A 19,935-nucleotide genomic window follows, 5' to 3' on the forward strand; every position below is an offset into this window, starting at 1 on the left:
CTAAATAATGGAGTCAGAAAGAGGAAGGAGCAGGCCTAGGGGAAGAGAACAAAGCTCAGTGTTAGACATTTTGAGTTTTGACAGTGCCAGGGGGACATTCAGGTGAAAATGTTCTGATAAAGTTGGAGAAGTGGACATTGAGCTTAAAGCCAAGGTTAGAGCTAGATATCTGTAGTCATCTGCACTGAGGTAATTGTGGAAACCATGAGGGTCAATGAGATAGTCAAGGGAGAAAGTGTGTGCATAGAAAGAAAAGGAGTTAGAGTCAAGGACAATACCTTGGGAAACAGTTCACTTAGAGGATTGGAAAGAGGAGGGAGGAACAAAAGAAAGCAGAAGAGTAGGAGCTTAGCCAGAAGAATGGGAGCAGGAGCATCGGTTGTTTTATCATAGGGACAGGGCAGGAACTGGAGCTGTAATTCTTTGATATTGGGAACACTAGATTGGGGAAACTCCTTCCAATAGTACAAATAAACACCTCCTTTTCTGTCTTAGTTGTCTCAAGTGCTAAGAAGTCCAAGGCCAGCCAATTTGTATCAAATGTGGGTCTGAATCCAAGTCTTCCTCTAGGAACATCATAGAATCAGAAATTATTTAGAACATGAATCAGCCTTAGAAGGCATCTTAATTTAGCAACTTTATTTAACAGATAAGGAAATTTGCTTGAGTTCACATGGGTAGTGATCTGGGGGCAGAGCAGGATTTGCAGCACACTTGTGGGATGGTCCAATGCTGTACAGGGGTCAGGGGCGATGAGACCTGACCAAAAGCCATAGGATTTGGCAATAAGGAGATTAGTGGTGATATTCCAAGTGTCTTTTCACCAAACTGGTGGAGGTAGAAGCCAGACTGCAAAAGGTCCAGGAGAGTAAAAGGGCCTTAAGGAGGTACAGGGAACATTCTTTGTATATTTGATATTTATTTATTTAATAAAAATAATTTTTTCACTCAAAGGTCAGAAATCAGGTGATTTTGAAACTCTGACCCTCAAGGGAAAGAAGCAGAATAAAGATCAAGTAGGTTTATTTCAGGGATCAAAAACATTTTTTTAAAAATCATCTATTTGGGGGCAGAGCTAAGATGGCAGAGAGATGGCTGGGACTCTCCTGAGCTATCCCCAAAAGCCCCTTAAAAATAGTGCACTAAAACAAATTCTGGAGCAGCAGAACCCACAAAAGGACAGGGTGAAACAATTTTCCAGCCCAAGACAACCTAAAAGTTAAGTTGGAAAGGTCTGTTGCATCTGGGTGACAGTGCAGCAAAGGCTGGGCCCCCACAGCCCATCCCCAGCAAACGAGGAGCAGGTCTTGGGAGTGACTGAATCAGCAACAGCCATGGCAGTAACAGCAGCTACTCCCAGAGCTCTCACCCCACAGAGGGTCAGGAGGTGGAACAACTGGTCAAAAGGAGATCACCGGGGTCTCTTTGGTGGCACTGGGGGCAGGACTCTGTTGCTTTGCCCATACTCAGATCCAGGTCCCAGTCCTGGGTGGTAGTCCCAGGGCGAGAAGTAGCACTAGCACACCAGAGCTGGTAGCCACAGTGGAGGGAGGATCCTCTTCACAGTTCCAGGGCAGAAAAGAATGCTTGTGGTCACTCACAGACCAGAGCACAGGCCAGGAGAATAGTAAACACCTCTCCTTCTTAGATCATACCACCTTGGAAAAACTGACAACTTACAGGTCCCTAGAAGTATCTCAGAAAACAGCTGCACAAAACCCCTGAAGCTTGGAACAGTGTGTCCTCTACCCTAGAAGGAGACCCCCACTTTAGCAAAAAGTGAAAAGTAAAGAAATAGGCTGGAAAATAAGCAAACAACAGAAAAAAATCTCACTATAGAAAGTTATTATGGTGACAAGGAAGATCAAAACACATACTCAGAAGACAGCAAAGTCAAAACTCCTACATCCAAAGCCTCAAAGAGAAATATGAATTGGTCTCAGGTGGTGGAAGAGCTCAAAAAGGATTTTAAAAATCAAGTAAGAGAAGTAAAGGAAAAATTGGAAGAAAAATGAGAGTGATGCAAGAAAATCATGGAAAAAAAGAGTTAACAGCTTAGTAAAGGAGGCACAAAAAAACCCTGTAGAAAATAACACCTTAAAAACAGAATATGCCAAATGGTAAAAGAGGTACAAAAATCGAATGAGGAGAAGAACGCCTTGAAAAGTGGAATTGGCCAAATGGAAAAAGAGGCACAAAAATTCACTGAAGAAAAGAACTCCTTAGAAAGTAAAATTAGCCAAAAGGAAAAGGAGGTACAAAAGTTCACTGAAGAAAATAATTCTTTAAAAATTAGAATTAAGCAAGTGGAAGCTAATGACTCTATAAGATATCAAGAAACAAACAAAATCAAAAGAATGAAAAAATAGAAAACAAAGTGAAATATCTCATGATAAAAACAACTGACCTGGAAAATAGATCCAGGAGAAACAGTTTAAAAATTCTTGAACTACCTGAAAGCCATGCTCAAAAAATGAACCTAAACATGCTCTTTCAAGAAATTATCAAGGAAAACTGCCCTGATATTCTAGTACCAGAGGGTAAAATAGAAATTGAAAGAATCTACCAATCACCTTCTGAAACAGATTCCAAAATGAATACTCCCAGGAATACTATAGCCAAATTCCTGAGCTTCCAGGTCAAGGAGAAAATATTGCAAGCAGCTAGAAAGAAACATTTCAAGTACCATGGAGCCACAGTAAGTATAACACAAGATTTAGCAGCTTCTATATTGAAGGATTGGAGTGCTTGGAATATGATATTCCAGAGGGCAAAGGAGCTAGGATTACAATCAAGAATCACCTACCCAGGTGTAGAGCAGTTTGGAACTATAACCAAATATTTATAGCAGCAATTTTCTGGTGGAAACGAATTTAAAATTGAGGGGATACCATCAATTGGAGAATGACTGAACAATCTGTGGTATATGATTGTGATGGAATACTATTGTGATATAACAAATGATGAGCAGGATGCTCTCAGAAAAACCTGGAAAGATTTACATGGAGCGAAACAAAGCGAAATGAGTAGAATCAGGAGAACATTGCACATAGAAACAGCAATATTGTAAGATCATTGGCTGTGAATGAGTTAGCTATTGTCAGCAATACAATGATCCAAGACAACTCTGAAGGACTTATGATGAAAAATGCTATTCATACCCAAAGAAAGAACTGAAGGGGTCTGAATACAGACAGAAGCATACTTTTTTTTTTACTTTATTTTTCTTGGGTTTTTATTTTGGTCTATGTTTTCTTTTATAACATGAATAATATGGAAATATATTTTGCATGACTACATATGTATAACCTATATCAAATATAAGTTATACCTATACCTATACCTGCCTTCTTAATGAGGGGGGTGGGGAGGGAGGGAGAGAATTTGGAACTCAATTTTAATAACGGATGTTGAAAATTGTTTTTACATGTAATTGGAGGGAAATTAAATTCTAAATTTTTTTAATATCATCTTTCTGCTTTCCTTTAAAGACAGGTTTTCTCTGAGATTCTTGTATAAAATTGTAAAGTAGGCAAATTTGTCTTAAGCACTTGCCTAGCCTTTTCCTCCTCTTCACTCTGTGAATATCTGTCTCTGAACTTCCCCCATTCCCCACAGGCATCTAATACTCAAAGGGGAATTGGATGAATCAGAAGCATTCATAGAAGCCTTCTCCAAAGAGTGTATGCCTAAGGCCCATCATCCACCCAAAGCCTCTCTGTGATTTTCTCACTTAAGATAACAGAGACAATCTAAGATGCAGGCCAGTTTAAAATATAGATACATACACACATATACATATATGTGTATATACATAAATGGATATACACACATATTCAGGAAGGAAGAATTGGGTTGTTTTTTTTTTAAATTCATTTTCTGGAGTGTTACTAATTGAAATAGTTGATGTTCTCATTGTTATCAAATTACATCAGAGCAGAAAAATGTCTCGCATTCAAAGGAACCCCTTTGAAAGGAGAGATGTGGCACTATAGTACTTTTCAAAAGTTTTATAGAGGAAAACAAATCAACTAGCAGGAAATGAGGTCATTAGCACTGGGAAAACACAAGACCCCCTCAGAGGCCCCCAACCAGTAAATGCCCTTGAGTGAATTAAGATGCAAGTCATGAATGTTTTTTTCTGGATAGGCCTCAGTTAAACTGAAATTCTTCCAGAAAAGTTACTGGTGATCATTAGAAAAGGAGGAGGGTGGATGATTAAGCTCTCTTTTCATTAGAATTTGGCAGTGAGACTGGAAAGAAAAGAGCTGTTTTGTGTTTTTCTAATCAGTTGTGGAATTTTCTTTAACTTTTCTTCCTCCCTGAAGGAAGGTACACCTAAAAAAAGTTAGGTGATTTAAAAAACAAAACCACTTGATCTTTCTTTCCTCCTTTCTTTACTAGGTCCTTACATCTGAATGTTAGAAAAAAATGTGAGGTTAAAAACATGTGATTGAAATTGTTTATTTAAATATTAGACATTTAGAAACAAATGAGTTTTCAGTAAGGCTCTCATTATCACTTTGCATTATCTTCCAATATTTTCTGTGCTCATTAGTAATGAGTATTATTCAGTCACTTAATAAGAACATACATGTATACATATAACATATGCAAAATGCATATATTTATATATGTATGTGTGTACACATATACCTACATACACATATTGTTCATCCTTAGTTATTGAGGAGGACCAATGACCTCATGGGTGATGTCTCGACTTGGGAGTGAATTAGATTTAAGTGAGGCAGAGCTACACAAAGACATGAGCTTCTGTCTTCCTGAGTTATTGAAGCCCAATGGCAGGACAAAAGTCAATATGACTGGCAATGCCCCAGGATGCAGCGGATGACCTTGGTGTCTTCTGTGCCTGACCAAAGTCTAAGTGCTTCACAGGACCTGCTTCAGCTGCCTTCATGGCAGTTGGAACAAAATGTTTTCATCCTCCCATTCTACCAGGGAAAGTCTTCACATGCTTGGGATAGACACCCCCTAACTCACTGACATGTTTGAGGCCCATCAGTTATCCCTCAACCTAGTTTAGTCCTCCTGCTAAAATGGTTTACCAGAGTGTGGCCACTGCATGTTATTTAGCCTCTTGGAGGCACAGGTGAGAATTGGGTGATAGATGGATACCAAACGTGGATGAGCAGTCCTGAAGGTTCTTAGCAAGCCCTCACACAGAGGTGCTATTCCTCTCTGAACACCCCATATGCCCCACATACACACATAGGTATATATACACACACTGAGCTAAGTGCTAGGGATAGAGACAAAAATGAAACCATCCCTGCCCTCAAGGAGCTTATATTCTATAAATGTATCACATGCACATGTGTGTGTTTTTACTGGCTCTATGATTTCATCAGTGTAAGGAGCTCCCACTGAGGGAGCTTAACCATCTTCCAATGTAGATGGACACCTTCTTTATAACTTACAGTCTCAAAGAGTTTCTGAGGATGCTGAGAGGTTAAGTGTCTCACTGGAATCATACTGATATATATATACACACACACACATACACGCATATATATATACATATTTATATGTGTGTGTACATATACACACATACACATGCATACATACATATACATACATACATGCACACACACACATATATATTATATATATATATATATATATATGTATATATAGTATGGCAGAGGTAGACATTGAACCCAGATCTTTCTAATGCCAAAGATAGCACTATGTCTTCCATGACATGCTTACACTCCAAGGAAATATGTGTTTATATTCACCTTTATGTATGTATAAGTGAATATATATATATGTGTGTGTGTATGTGTGTGTATGTATGTATGACCAATGAGCAAAATGAATAATACAAGGTAATGGGGGTAGGGGATGGAGGATGAAGGAGAAGGCCCTACCCTCTAGGGGAATCAGGAAAGGCTTCATGTAGGAAGTGATAGATCAGTTGGGTTTTGAAGGAAACCCGAGATTCCAAGAGTCAGATTGGGCATAAATAAATAGAAATCAATCCAAGCAAAGTCACAGAGATGGAAGAGAGTCTGTCATGTGAGAGGAATGGCAAGGAGACTAGTTTGACTGGATTGTGAATTGATTGAAGGAGAATAGTGTACAATGAGGCTAGAAAGGTAGGTTGAGTCCAGGTTGTGAAAGACTTTAAATGCCAAGCAATATTTTGTATTTGACTGTCTGGTCCTAGATGAAATAGGGAACCACTGAAGTTTATTGAATAAGAAAGGGACACAGTCACTTTGCTATAGGAAAATCACTTTGGCAGCTATGTAGAAGATGATGGAAGAGGTGAGAGATTTGAGGCAGAAAAACCAATTAGCTGGTAATGAAGTGATAAGGTTCAAAAACACTGTTAATGAGTAAGGAAGTGTATTCATTGTGTAAATTCATAAAGGGAGATTTTTATTAGAGATTAGGAATAACTTCCTGACAATAAAAATGACTAGAATCAATACACACTGCCAAAATAACTTTGTTTTAGCCCAATCTTTGATAGTCTTTAAGATTAAAAAAAATCAGAGATGATACAGAAGTTTATGGCTGGGGGCAAACATCTAGACTAGCTAATTCCTTAAAATTCCTTTTGCATTTTGGATCCTGAGACTAATTATAACCAAGATGAGATGAAAATAGAATAGAAAAATAATCATTCCCGTAGCTCATTTCCAAAAACCTCCCTTTGCCACACACATAGGCAGCCATGAACAGGTGCCTAAAGATTGTTTGATAACAGTAAGTTTTAGGAGGATTCAAAGACCAGCTGACAGGAGACCCAGGTTCTCATTCCAGCCCTGACCTTGTCTAACTGGGAGGTTGTTGAAGGTACTTAGCCTCATGGTTTGTACCCACATTTCCCCACTTGTGAAAAGTGGGTAGAAATATATGGCTCAACCTCAAAGTGCCAGACTTCTTTGGAATGATAAAATAAAATTATGTATGTAAAGGAACTTTATGATGCATATTATGACCAAGAATCTGCATTATCATCTTGGTGCTTTTTAGACTTCTTTATCCTCAGGGTGCAGCCAACCTGACAGCCCAAAGCTGCTCTTGAAATCACTCACAGCTTAAGTTTCCAAAGAACTTTTATAGCAATGATTCTACACTGATAACAAGCACTTATTAAGCCTTTACTGGATGCCAGGCATGGTGCTTAGCCCTAGTGATATAAAGAAAGGAAAAATTCCAGTGATTGCCCTTAAGGAACTGACATGTTACAGTTCTCTGGCCTCCTCTTCCTTGCAGAAGGACTCTAGAAAACAGCCCAAGGGTCTCCTAATCTAGTCAGTTTATTTATTAAGCAACTACTGTATGTAGGGTACTGTATCAGCGTTCTGACTCTTGCATTGGCAGGCTAGATCACAAGTCAATCCCATTGGTCCACCCAGTAGCGTTTTCTCAACTAAATGTCACCTCTTAATACTTCTTTAGGAATAAGGCATAGAAAGTCAGAGGCTGTGTATTTTCCTCACAGAGAAATGGGCCCCCTTTTCCAAAGCTCCTGGTGACCTGTACTTGAGTAAGAACCATGAATCCTGATGATCTAGTCAGTTAGTGTGACCTATGCTATGCCTCACACCACCCTGAGTATAAAAACATAGATCTTATTTTTTCCCTCAAGGAAACTGTCCTGGCTTACCAGCGGCTGTGGGATCCTTTTGATGATTGCTTAGACCACTTCTACTAGTATTTTGTTGTTGTTCAGTCATTTCAGTCATGTCTGACTCTTTGTGACCCCATTTGGATTTTCTTGGCAAAGATGCCAGAGTGGTTTGTCATTTCCTTCTCCAGCCTATTTACAGATGAGGAAACTGAGACAAACGGGGTTAAGTGACTTGCCCAGGGTCACACAGCTATAAGTGTCTGAGTCCAGATTTGAACTTAGGAAGATGAGTTTTCCTGACACCAGGCCCATTGCTCTACCCACTTGTTTTAACAATCTGGCTAGCAGCTTCTGTGGGGGTATAAGATTCACCCACAGCCAGCACCCAGAAAGCGGCCAACAGCACAGGTTCTTCTGATCTGCTTAAGCAAGGAAAGCAAGGTGAAGGGGTTGACAAGCTTACTTTTAATTCAGCATTCAAATATCATTCAGTTAGTTCAGGGGGAAAAGCCAGCACCCTGAACTTCAAAACAAAATGCAAACAAATTACAAACATCAACAGACTTTGTCTGATTCAATCCCAACACATAGTTACCAGAGTTCAACAAAATCTCAACATTTTACAAGCTGGAGGGCTCCTTAGCTACAGCTGCCCAGAGTCTCCTCATCAACACCATCTCCAGAGCCCCGCACAAATGGCTCTGTCCTCCCTTCTTATAGGGCTTCAGACATCGAACATCATCTGAATCATCAGAGCTCAGGCTCTGGTGATTGGTTCTTGAGTTGGCCCCTCCCCTTAGGACCCTGGGAGGTTCACATCCACATGGATTATGTTAACACCTAATGGGGTTTGGTCCTGGGGCTTAGCACCTAGTAAAGCTCATTGAGATAAATTGAGTCACTCAGAGAAAACAAAGGCCACTCTGGTTACACCACTGTGCCACCTAGCTGCCCCCTCCATTAGTATACATTGTACAAAATAAATAGATACATAAGAAACATAGCAACCCCAATAACCACCATGGTTTACAAATAATAATAGCTACAAATAGTAATAAAAGCAATTGTGTGGCTTAATGGATAACACATTAGACTTGGAATCAGGAAAACCTGAGTTCAAATCCTGCCACAGATGCTCCCTAGTCATGTATTCCTGGGCAAATCACTTAACCTTTCTCAGACTCAGTTTCTCCATTTGTAAAATAAGGATAACACAATCACTGCGTTGTTGTGAGGATCAAATGAGATAACATGTACAAACCACAACAAAGAAAAAACGACAGTTTTCCATGAACTTCTATTATTTATAGGCTATGAAAACAAATAAAAATGAGTATGTTATTTTGAAAAGATTGTAATAAAATTGTCCCATTTGTTTTTACAACATTTTAACTAATTCAATTTTACAATTAAATAAAATATATTTATTATCTCTCCCTTCCACTGCCCCTCCCATTGTACAATAAAAAAAGAAAAGCAAGCGCAACCCTCATAACATGCACAGTGCAACAAAATAATTTCCCACATTGGCCGTGTCTAACAATGTATTTCCCAGTCTAGATTTTAAGTCTATCACCTCTCTGGCTGGAGGCAAGTAGTGTGATCCATCTGTCCTCTGGACTTGTGGTTTATTTGTGCCCTACTCAGAGCTCTAAAGTCTTTCAATGTTATTTTTCTCTGTTAAATTGTTTTCAATATATAAATAGTTCCCCTAGTTCTGCTTTCTCCACTCTATAACAATTCATAGAGTTCATAAAGAGTTCTAAACTCTTAATGACTCATCATCCTTAGAGCCCTCAGAATGTCATAGGAAAACAAGCCATTGCTTTTACAAATAAACACTGATCCATTGTGAAAATAGATGTCACCACAGGATCTCCCTAGAGCCACTTCTGAAGATGGGAAGTTCTGACTCTCAATAGAAGCAAACTGGAGATTCAGTCAGAAATTCAAAAGGCAATGAAAATGTGTTTTTATTTCTCTCAGGGCACAGCAACAGTTGGGTATGTAAAGAACAGTCCACTTGTTCAGAAAATTTTGAAAATGGTTTTTTCCTCTCCACAAAAGGGAAGAACAAATGATCTTCAGGCCACATCTTGGTCACACTGAAAGACAAAAGTGAACTGCTATGTTGACTTAGTATCAAAGAAAAAACACATTACATCAAATAATCAATAAGCATTTATTAAACACTCATTATATGCCAGGTACTGTGCTAGGATCTAAGAGATTAGAAAAAACCCATCATTGCCTCCAAAAAACTTGTATTTCATAGAGTAAGTCAGCCTGTACCAGTATGAGAATACATAAAATATATCGTGAATGAATGAATAAAAAATGATTAAATATTTTCTATGTGGAAAGCACTGTTCTAAACCCTGGAGCTATAAATAGAAAAGGAAGGCAGCCCCTGCCCTCAAGGAGCTCAAATTCTACCAGGGCAGGCCTGCACAACCTGTAGCCCACCAGCTGCTGACAGTTAGTGCTGCTTGGATTTCCTCTACATACAAAGGATGGTTTCCTCAGCATTTTTTTCAGGCTGCTCAAAATCCTTTGGCAAGCCACAGGTTGTGCAGGCCTGTACTAGGAAGAAACCACACAGAGATGAATTGTTATTCAGTCACATCCAACTATTCATGACCCCATTTGGGATTTTCTTGGCAAAGATACTGGAGCAGTTTGCCATTTCCTTCTCCGGCTCATTTTACAGATGAGGAAAGTGAGGCAAACAGGGTTAAGTGACTGGCTAGTAAGTGTCTGAGGCCAGATTTGAACTCAGGAAGGTGAGTCCTCCTGACTTCAGGGCCAACATTCTATCTGCTGCACCACCTGGCTGCCCTACAGAGAAGAAGAATAATGAATAAATAGAAGGTAATTTCTTTTGAAAGGAGAATTAACCCCAAATTTCAAATATAGTTGTTGCTAATAAAGATAGTCTGCCAAGAAAAATAATACAAAAAGGGTGGGGGGGTGGAATCTATTCCATTAGGAAATGTAACATCAAGTATGTTACAAAGAGAGGCATTAGACAGGGCATATCTGATCATCTTTGTAGACCTCTTGGTATCATGGTATGGTAATTCTGGTCATTTGATCTCAGTGCTTAGTTACACCCAGTAGCCCAGTAATTTCTTTCCATTGAACCTCTCTAATGTACAATTAATGATTAATGAGCCTTATTTTGCCCAGAAGTAACGTAATAAGTGATACACCTGAATGGTCCCAGCAGAAAAAAAAACGATGTTCGAGGAGAGGTGGGCAGGGGACTCATTCATTTCTATATCCTGATCAGTAAAGCACAGTTCATTCTGGAGAATAGGCACTAAATAAATGTTTGTTGAAGGATTGCATAGCTAGATAAGTGACTCCCTCTCTCATTTACTACCTCTATGTCTTTGGACAAGTCATTTAACCCCTCCGAGCCTCAGTTTCTTCACCTATAAAGTAAGAGGGTTAGACAAGATGGCCTCTAAGCAGGCATCTGATATTATATGTTTAACAACTAGCTCTCAGTGTGTGTGTGTGTGTGTGTGTGTGTGTGAATACATGACATTTTCAAGTTTAATCTGTGTCACTAACATTTTCTCCATCAATTTCATAAGTCTAGACAATCAATTAAGCCACATTGTCATTATTGCTGATTCATCAGTTTGAGAACAGAAGAGCAATCAATTTGCCTAGCAGTAGAACAGTGAAAACCAAAAGGGGAACAAATATCAGAAAAGCAACTTTGTGTAGTATAGATTACTTCTGAAGGGACCACAGAGGGATATCAAGGCCTCCATTCCGGAGTTGTGAGCTGGGCAGATACAGGTTTTTGCACTCATTTACCTCTCTGCCAGGTTTCTATAAACACATTCCCATTCTCTTCCATGTATACTGCATGCATTAGAGACAAAGTGTGACCCAGGTTCATGAGTGGACTGGGTGTTTGGATTATTACTGCATTTCCTTATCGAGTAACCATGGTGTTGTACTTATTCTCATTTTTACCTTATAGTTAAGTAAATATTTCGCATTTAATGGCTAATGGTGATGTGATGACTGATTTTGTGTAAATGGAAACACACTGGTGGGGGATTAGGAGCTGGTGTCAATATTTACCCACTCCCACAACGGGTTTATCCATAGGACCCTGAAAAACTTTGAGTTGTAACACTATTGTTGTGATCCCTCTGTGGAAAACCCACCCCTGTCAGTGTGGGGACAAGTTGAGGGTGAGTAAGCCAGCACCGAGAGCAAAAGTGGGGACCATGTCGCATTTGGTCCTCACAATAACTATATGTGGTAGCTATTTCAGGTAATATGAATTAATCACTATGCAGAAATTTATTTTGCTATGATTTTATTGGCAAATATATGAACTTTTCTGAACAGAATTGATTATTATCAATTTAGATTGTTTTCATGTGATTCCATATTAAAATGGTTGTTGAGTCAATGAATGATGAGAGCCTATATTATCATAGTATGTATAACACTAGTATATATTGGTCTGTCTCTCTCAATTTCCAGTTTCTTCTATAAGGCTTCCTGGAAGAGAAAGTCGATTTAAAGAGCCATTTGCAACAACCATGGATCATGTAGTTGCTGAAATTTCTAATGCTTTACTGCCAATACTCCGGGATGTTCCGTTTGCATTTTTTGGTCACAGGTAAAAAAAAGAAAAGAAAAGAAAAGAAAAAACAGCCCTTTGTCGCATCAGGGGTTTTGCGCTATAAGACCAATGGGAACCAAAGAGTGTGGCATGCTCTATAACCTGTAGGGATCCTAGATATAGAGTTGGAAAGAACCTCAGAGCCAATCTAGTCCATTTCCTCAGTTACAGATGAGGCCCAGAGAGGTAAAATGAATTGCCTAAAGTCACAAAGATTATGTCACAGGTGGAATTTGAACTTAGATCCCTTGAGTAGAGTCAGTGCTCTTTCCGTTGTACCAAACCGTCCCCTCATTCAGATACCTGGAAAGTGAGGGTCCAGAAATCCTAATTGCATTCTCAGATACCATGTTTTTAACTATTCTCTTCTCAAATTTTCCTTTCACTTCTAAAGCCTTTGATTTAAATGGGCAAAAATAATTACCACTTATGCTTCTAAGGTCTTCAGTTTCTTACCCAAGATTTTATAATCTGTACCAAAGCTCTTTAGAATCCTTTTGGTAATTGTTTAAATACGTAATGGGGAGGAGGAATAAAACATTATATTAAAAAAAGAATGCTTTTGGAAGTAACATTTATGGTCAGGTAAAATAAGATAGACACACATAGCGATGTTCTGATTTAGCAATTCTTGGCTTGGATACATGCCCCCAAAAGACAATACACTTCCCTAATTGTTATCTAGCTGATCAATGCCTTTCTCGGTACTCTATCAGCAGGGAAACAATAGCCACCAGTATTGTTTCTTGTTCCTTGGATTCTTACTGGATAATCTTTCACCTGACATCAAACCACATCATCATTTCCTACTCTAGTTACTCACTCTTTAGGGCATCTCACTCCCTTCTCTTTGGGAAGAATCTCATATTTGTTTGGGTTCTTCTCTTTATCCTCCATAGGTCATTCTTTCATCCTCCAATCTCATTACATAAAGGAAAATCCCTCTATACTTTTTCAGGTTCCTTTTTTCTTCTTTATCTCCACATTTAATCACATCTTTTTTTAAAGGAAGAATTCATTTTTCCTATTCTTACTCCTGAAGACTGGAAAAATGTTCCTAAAGCCTTTTTTACCTTCACTTCTAGGAGGAAGACCAGCCTACACTTTCAGTATATGTAGAAATCATTTAGACTCAGCAAAAATATAAACAGTGTGCATTTTATGCTGATTGATGCAAACTTCTCCCTGATCTCCATACTTGCTGAAGATAAGATCCTCAGATTTTATTGTTCTTGCCAGTAGTTCCCAGGAAGAATTGCTCCAGAAACTGCTTTGAAGGGAGAGAGTATGCCAACTCCTAAGCTGTCTTTCTTCTGGCTTTTTAATACCTCTTTAGCATATTCATTACAGCACCCATCTTTCTTTCTCTTACCTTGGCAGTATACTTACTAGGGATGTACACATTGATAAGGAGGTTGATGCATACATTACCAGAGCTAGCTTAGTATTTGGGAGAGTCCAAAGGAAAGTATGGGAGAGAAGAGGCATTAAACTGACTACCAAACTGAAGGTCTAGAGAGCCATTGTGCTAACTTCATTGTTGTATGCCTGTGAAACCTGGGCAGTATACCAGTGCCATCCCAGGAAACTGAATTGCTTCCATTTGAATTGTCTTAGGAATATTCTGAAGATCACCTGGCAGGATAAGGTACCACACACTGAGGTCCTTTCTCAAACCAAACTGCCAAGCATCCAAATTCTACTGCAGAGAGCACAACTCTGATGGGCTGGCCACATTGTTCAAATGTCAAATGTACACTTGCCTAAAAGACTATTTTATGGAGAACTCACACAGGGCAAGTACTCACATGGTGGTCAGAAAAAGTGATACAAGGACACTCTTGTGGTCTCTCTTAAGAACTTTGGAATTGATTGCATGACATGGGAGACACTGGCACAGAACCTCCCAGCATGGTGTGCCCACATCAGAGAATGTGCTGCGCTCTATGAGCAAAGCAGAATTACAGTAGCTCAAAAGAAACACGATACACAAATTTAGAGAATCCAACCCAAATGTTCACATAGACTATTTGTGCCCGATCTGTGGTAGAATATTCCAAGCTCATATTAGGTCTGATCAGCCACAGTAGGACTCAGTGTGACTTGACACTAACGTAGTGATGTCATTTTGGTTCCCTTCAAGAACGGACCACAATCAACCAACCAATCTTTTCTTACCAACTTGTCTTCATTTCCTGATCTTACCAACTACCTTCTCTTTTTCCTTGTGTCTTGCTCCTTTTTTCTCTTAAGTCCTTCAGCTTGAGTCCTTCTCCTTTTCCTTTGTCTTTTCCTCCTCTCCAAACTTTGAGCCTTCTCAAATTGCCCTCACCACATTCACTCACTGGCCTTCTCATTTTCACAGCCTTCTAAATAACCTTCACAATTTCTTGTCCCTCTTCGGCTCAAGTCCTTCTCCTAAAGTTATGGAACATGCATGTCAATACAGAGACATTAGGAATCTTAAATCCAAAGCCTATAGAGAGCATTATTTATCTCTGAGCGTTGTACAATTGATGCTTGTTACCCTGAGGAACATACATGCTATTTGTTGGATACACTCCATCAGCAGAATCAGGTGAAATAGGTACTTAAATAGTCAAAACTGATACTATCTGACCTGTTTAAAAATTTCCCTGTCTTAACAGCCTAGCATCGTACAGGGAAATGGTCACCCTGTGGGGTGATTTAATGTTTCACTTGTTTTTAACACTATTGTAAATAAGTCTTGGGTTCAACCTTGTGTGCTTTAGATTCTTTCTGCTTTCTGCTTCTACTTTCTGCTTTCTTGTTTATGAGTTAGTATCACAAGACAGTCTTTAGGGCTGATGCACAATTTCAATAGGTAGTCATAGGGCTGAATTCTTTCTCTGTGTGTGTGTCTCCTTGCTGGCTTTGGTTTTGCAGAGGGCAGTTCTCTCTAGACATAGGGCAAGGAATCAGGTATATTCTTTTGGGAAAAACTTGTGGAGAGACCATTTTCTTTCCATGTCCTTCTACCTCTCTTTTTGACAGTGTATTTTCCACAGCCCTCTCTTAGCAGGCCTCCATGCTTCTCACTTTACCTGACTTTTTACCTCTATCCAGATTCAGCTATCTTGTATGCTAGTGCTGTGGTGCCATGCTCAGAGTAATCGGTTATGCTATACCATTGCTTAGCCAATCGTGCAATGACTTGACCCAATTAAAATTCAGCCAAAGATTCAAATAATGCCTCAGCAATTTACAAAGTACTCTCCTTGCACCAATCCTGGAAGGTGGGTAAGGCAGGTGAGTGAGCGCCTTAGAGAGCCGTGCAGGCAATCATAAGATTTAAATCTACAGGGGACCTTAGTGACCATCTGCTCCAATCCCCCCATTTTGCAGATGAGGAAACTGAGGCCATAGAGAGAAAGTGATTTTCCTTAGGTCCCACAGTTAGCTAGTGAGAGGTGTAGAATGATCGTTTCCTGGCTCCCATTCTAGTATAACCAATCACTTGTTGGGAATGCTAGAACAAAAATTTTTGTGTGTGTGTGTGAGTCAGACTAGATGGCTGCTGAGGTCCCTCCTAACTCTAATTCTGTGATTTTGTGACTATTGTCCCTAGGAATATACCAAATCTGGTATACCCAAGCTATTTGATAATAATTTTGTCGAAATGACTTGAAAGTGTTCTACAAGTATTGGTCTATTCCTTTTCTATTAGGAAAAATAGGATACAACACTTAGCAAGTAAATAAGGGATTAGCAAAATTGACTGTCAATGGTGTGCTATAATATATTCTTAGAGAAGACAAAGAGATTTAAATTGCTTTCTAGAAACTCTAGAAATCAGTCTTCTTAAGTTGCTTGCTGATGTTTCCCCCACAGAACTCCTTTGTCTGCTGCCTTTCACAAACATCACAGAAAGCCTTTTTAAGCAAAAAGTAAAATTGTATTAGAAAAGTAACTGGCAGAGACAGTGAATGTGGCATAAAGGGTAACTTGCTGGATTTAGAGTCAGGAAGACTCCAAGGCCCACATCTCCTCTCTGATATTTACTAGGTATGTGACCTCGGGAAGTCACTCAACCTCTAAACGCCTCAAGCAACCTCCCAGGACTTACTTTGTATTCCCCCATGGGATTTCCCACATTGAGAGTCTCAGTTGATGAAATGCCAGCTCCTTTGCTTAGTCTCCTGTTCAAATAATATAAGCCTAATTTCTTCATATTATCTCCCTAACATGGAAAAATTACATTTATGGTATATTAAAGGTATGCTTGTTCTAAGTTGACTTGGAATGGATCATCATTCATTTGGCTGATTTTTCTCTTCTCCATGTTTTAGCATGGGATCATATGTTGCTTTTATGACAGCTCTACACTTAAAAAAAAATTACAAGTTACAACCAGTGCATTTTTTTGTGTCAAGTGCAACTCCACCACATGTGAGTAATGTGATTTATTTTATTGAAGGTTGGAGCAAAGATGGGGGCGGGGTATTATATTTATACTTTGATGGCTCTGTAATCTCTTCCATGTGGATACTTTCTTCTCAAAGATGCTGCTTTCAGCCCATCTTCTCTTCCTCATCCTATGTTTGTCTTATCCATCTCCTTTCTCAATTGTTTTGTGGTGTATATACCTACTAAACAACCCAGAAAACCTTTCCCTAGGTCCTTTCACGTTATATGGCTACCAGTAGAGTCCTCTGGATATCCATCTCTATTCCATTCCTTTCACTATTATTTGACAGCATTTGTTTGTTTTTGTAAAGGGTAGGGGTGATGTTGGTATAGGTATGATCAAGGGGTCAGTCTACTGGAGAAGCTAGGGTGGGGTGGGATCTGATCCCAGGTCAGTCTACAGTGGTCTACAACAGTCCTTGCTGAGCTTAAACTCTGTAGTGAAAGAATCCCATATACTAAGTGTAATTTAATTTGATTCTTTTTTCCTTAGATCATTAGAGCCCTGAAATGAAATTATATGATCTATATGACATATTATTCTAACTTTGTTTAATATTTTAAGCAATTGAAGATTTCGGACTCTCAAAATATTTCCAGTATATCAGAAGAGCAATTGATCCCTTTTATCATGAGTTTTGGTGGCACTCCCAACGACATTTTTGAAAACAAAGAATTTTTGGAAATATTTCTTCCTATTATAAAAGCAGATTTTCAAATGATAGTGAATTTCACGTAAGTAGAAGAAAAAGGGAGGGGGGAGAGGAATCGAGGGAGAGGAAGAGGAGGGAGAGGGAAGGAAGGAGGGAGGGAGGGAGGGCCTGGCACATAGTAGGCACTTAATAAATCTTGACTGATATTTGCTAATTTCACAGGGAGGATGTAGCAGGGGAGAAAAAATGAGGCAAATCTTTTGAGCAACACTACTGCAACAACAAAGAGAGATTTACAAAATCTTGAACATTTAGGAAAAATGAAATTGTTTTTCTGTTCACAGCTTTGTCCAATCATCAGAGACTCTTCTTTCTTGTGACAGTACATGTTTTTCTGGAACTGAAGATGTAGCAGAGAAAATGGAAGGTAAAGTACTCTTAATGGCTTCTTTTGTATCTAGCTAAATGTTATCTCATACATCTGCCCATGGAGAGAAGTCAACCAGATCTTGCTCGATTTAAATGGTGAGGATTCAAGATGCATGCTAAACGAGCCTATTGTATCAATAGGTCTTCGAGAAAGTAAAGGGACAAGATACATGTGACAAAAGATAATTCATGTAAGCCTACTCTGTACTGAGGAATCTTTTGGGTCAGTAGATCTGTCAGTTCATTATGTGGTCCCTCCAGTGACACAGGTCATTTTGGTCCATGTGACCCTGCCCAGACACTGGTGTGTGTCCTCAAATAAATTTGCCACATCATCTACCTGATGTCCTGAGGGGGTGTGGGGTTCCTTGCATTCCCCTAACATTGCAAAGATACCAGAAGAGCACTCAGGCTGTCCAGAGAGATCTTAGAGTAATAGTATATGACAGTAAGAAATGCCTTTTGGGGTATTGCTAAAAGTCTATATTATTTTGTTTATTTCTTAGACTGGAAGGACCTAACCAGTGGGAGTGTTGAGACTCACAGGCTTCCTGGAAATCACTTTTATCTCACTAACCCTTCCAATGAAACTTTCATCATAAACTACATAACCAGATGCCTTCAAACGTCATACTTTGCTTAAGGCTCAGTTTTGATTGTTGGTGGTGGGTAAATTACACATCCTTTCCATAGTAATCTAAGGCAATCAAAGTGACTATTTTTAGTTCATTCTAGGTCTTATTTATCAACAGACTAAAAGCTATGCTTAAAAAACCTATCAGGGTGACTTGTTAAATCTAAATCTCCTCCTTGCCATATGCCATAAGAAACCTGGCCTTCCAAACAAATAAATAATATACTAGACAGGCGAACTGTATTGTTTCTCTTTATATTAGGATTATTCAAGTTTTCGTTGCTCTCATTTGTAGGCTAATCCTAATTGAAAAAGCATGAGTATACTTTTCCTATTATTTTACCAATGGAAATAATGTTGAAGAAATAATTAAGATGAAATGATTCTTGTTTCCATTAATACACAAATTCACAAAGAATCTGTGATTTCATCCTTGTGAGGAATTCTTGGTATGAGAATGTTCTCCACCAACAGATCAAAACAGCTCATGTCTAAGGCCTAGGAACTTCTCTGAAGCATGTAGTAGCTAAGTGACTTGACTATGGTCACACAGCTAGTGTTAGAGGTGAAATGAAAACCCAGGTCTTCAAACCTTGAAGTCCAACACTGCCTATACCACACCAGGCTACTTTTAACATATTCAGGATCAACTTTCCTATAGCCCTCTGCTTTTACAATGGAGCAGGGTAAAACTGAGAAGAGAGAAAATATACTTACAGTCAAGTGTCTTACTTAAGTAGAATGTAGCCGTTAGAATGCTGCTCAGCATAGAAGTTACAAAAATTATTTATTAAAATAAATTGAAATGTTGATTTGCTTATTAGAGGAGGATTTATAATAGTTTAATCAGATTTTATTTTGTTTGAAAAGAATTGCTATTATGTTCACTGGGGAAAACTTAAAACCAAAGAAAATCTAAATAAGTCAGATTTTTATTATTTCTCTTTCTAAATATTGTACAATTATGTCACAAAGCTCATTGTAATGCTTTTTGGCTTTAAGTCTAAGCTTGGTTTTAAGTTTTGATGCTATGGGCTAAAATAAACTACAAATTATGTGGAATTTCAAGTGCGTGTTATCCTTCAACCCTTAAATTGATGCTTTTGGAGAACTTCCCTCAGTAATAGGACCCAAACAAAGATAATTTGGACTACCAGCTATGTCGTTTGCCCAATATCTTGTGATCATTATATGCCATAATAATGGAAGATCTATAGGGCAGCAGAGGCCATGGAGAAAGTTCCTTGATGGACCCTGTCTTCCACTTGATCATACAAACTCTTCTCTCATCGAATTTCAATCCTTCCGAGGATACTAGACAGGTAGACCTAGAGCGAGGGTTCTTCTTTTTCTTCTTTTTTAAAATAATATTCTATTTTCTCCCCAATTACATATAAAGAAAATTTTTTACACTCATTAAAAAATTTTTTTGAGTTCCAAATTTTCTCTGTCCCTCACCTTCCCCTTCCCTGAGACAGGAAGCAATTTGATATGTTATACATATTCAATCATGCAAAACACATTA

At 38.8% G+C, this 19,935-nt stretch overlaps 1 protein-coding gene across 1 annotated transcript in view; it reads left to right on the forward strand.

Moving 5' to 3' along the window:
* OLAH (oleoyl-ACP hydrolase) overlaps positions 1-18,419 on the forward strand; it is a 97,608-nt gene extending 79,189 nt beyond the window's left edge. Inside the window, exons 7-11 of the mRNA XM_036760517.1 lie at positions 12,125-12,263; positions 16,577-16,685; positions 17,269-17,429; positions 17,692-17,774; positions 18,283-18,419. Of these exons, the coding sequence (XP_036616412.1) occupies positions 12,125-12,263; positions 16,577-16,685; positions 17,269-17,429; positions 17,692-17,774; positions 18,283-18,419 (629 nt within the window). The remainder of the gene's footprint in view (positions 1-12,124; positions 12,264-16,576; positions 16,686-17,268; positions 17,430-17,691; positions 17,775-18,282) is intronic.
* The last annotated feature ends 1,516 nt before the right edge of the window (positions 18,420-19,935 follow it).

The sequence above is a fragment of the Trichosurus vulpecula genome, chromosome 5, assembly GCF_011100635.1.
Source record: "Trichosurus vulpecula isolate mTriVul1 chromosome 5, mTriVul1.pri, whole genome shotgun sequence".
NCBI classification, from domain to species: Eukaryota; Metazoa; Chordata; class Mammalia; order Diprotodontia; family Phalangeridae; genus Trichosurus; species Trichosurus vulpecula.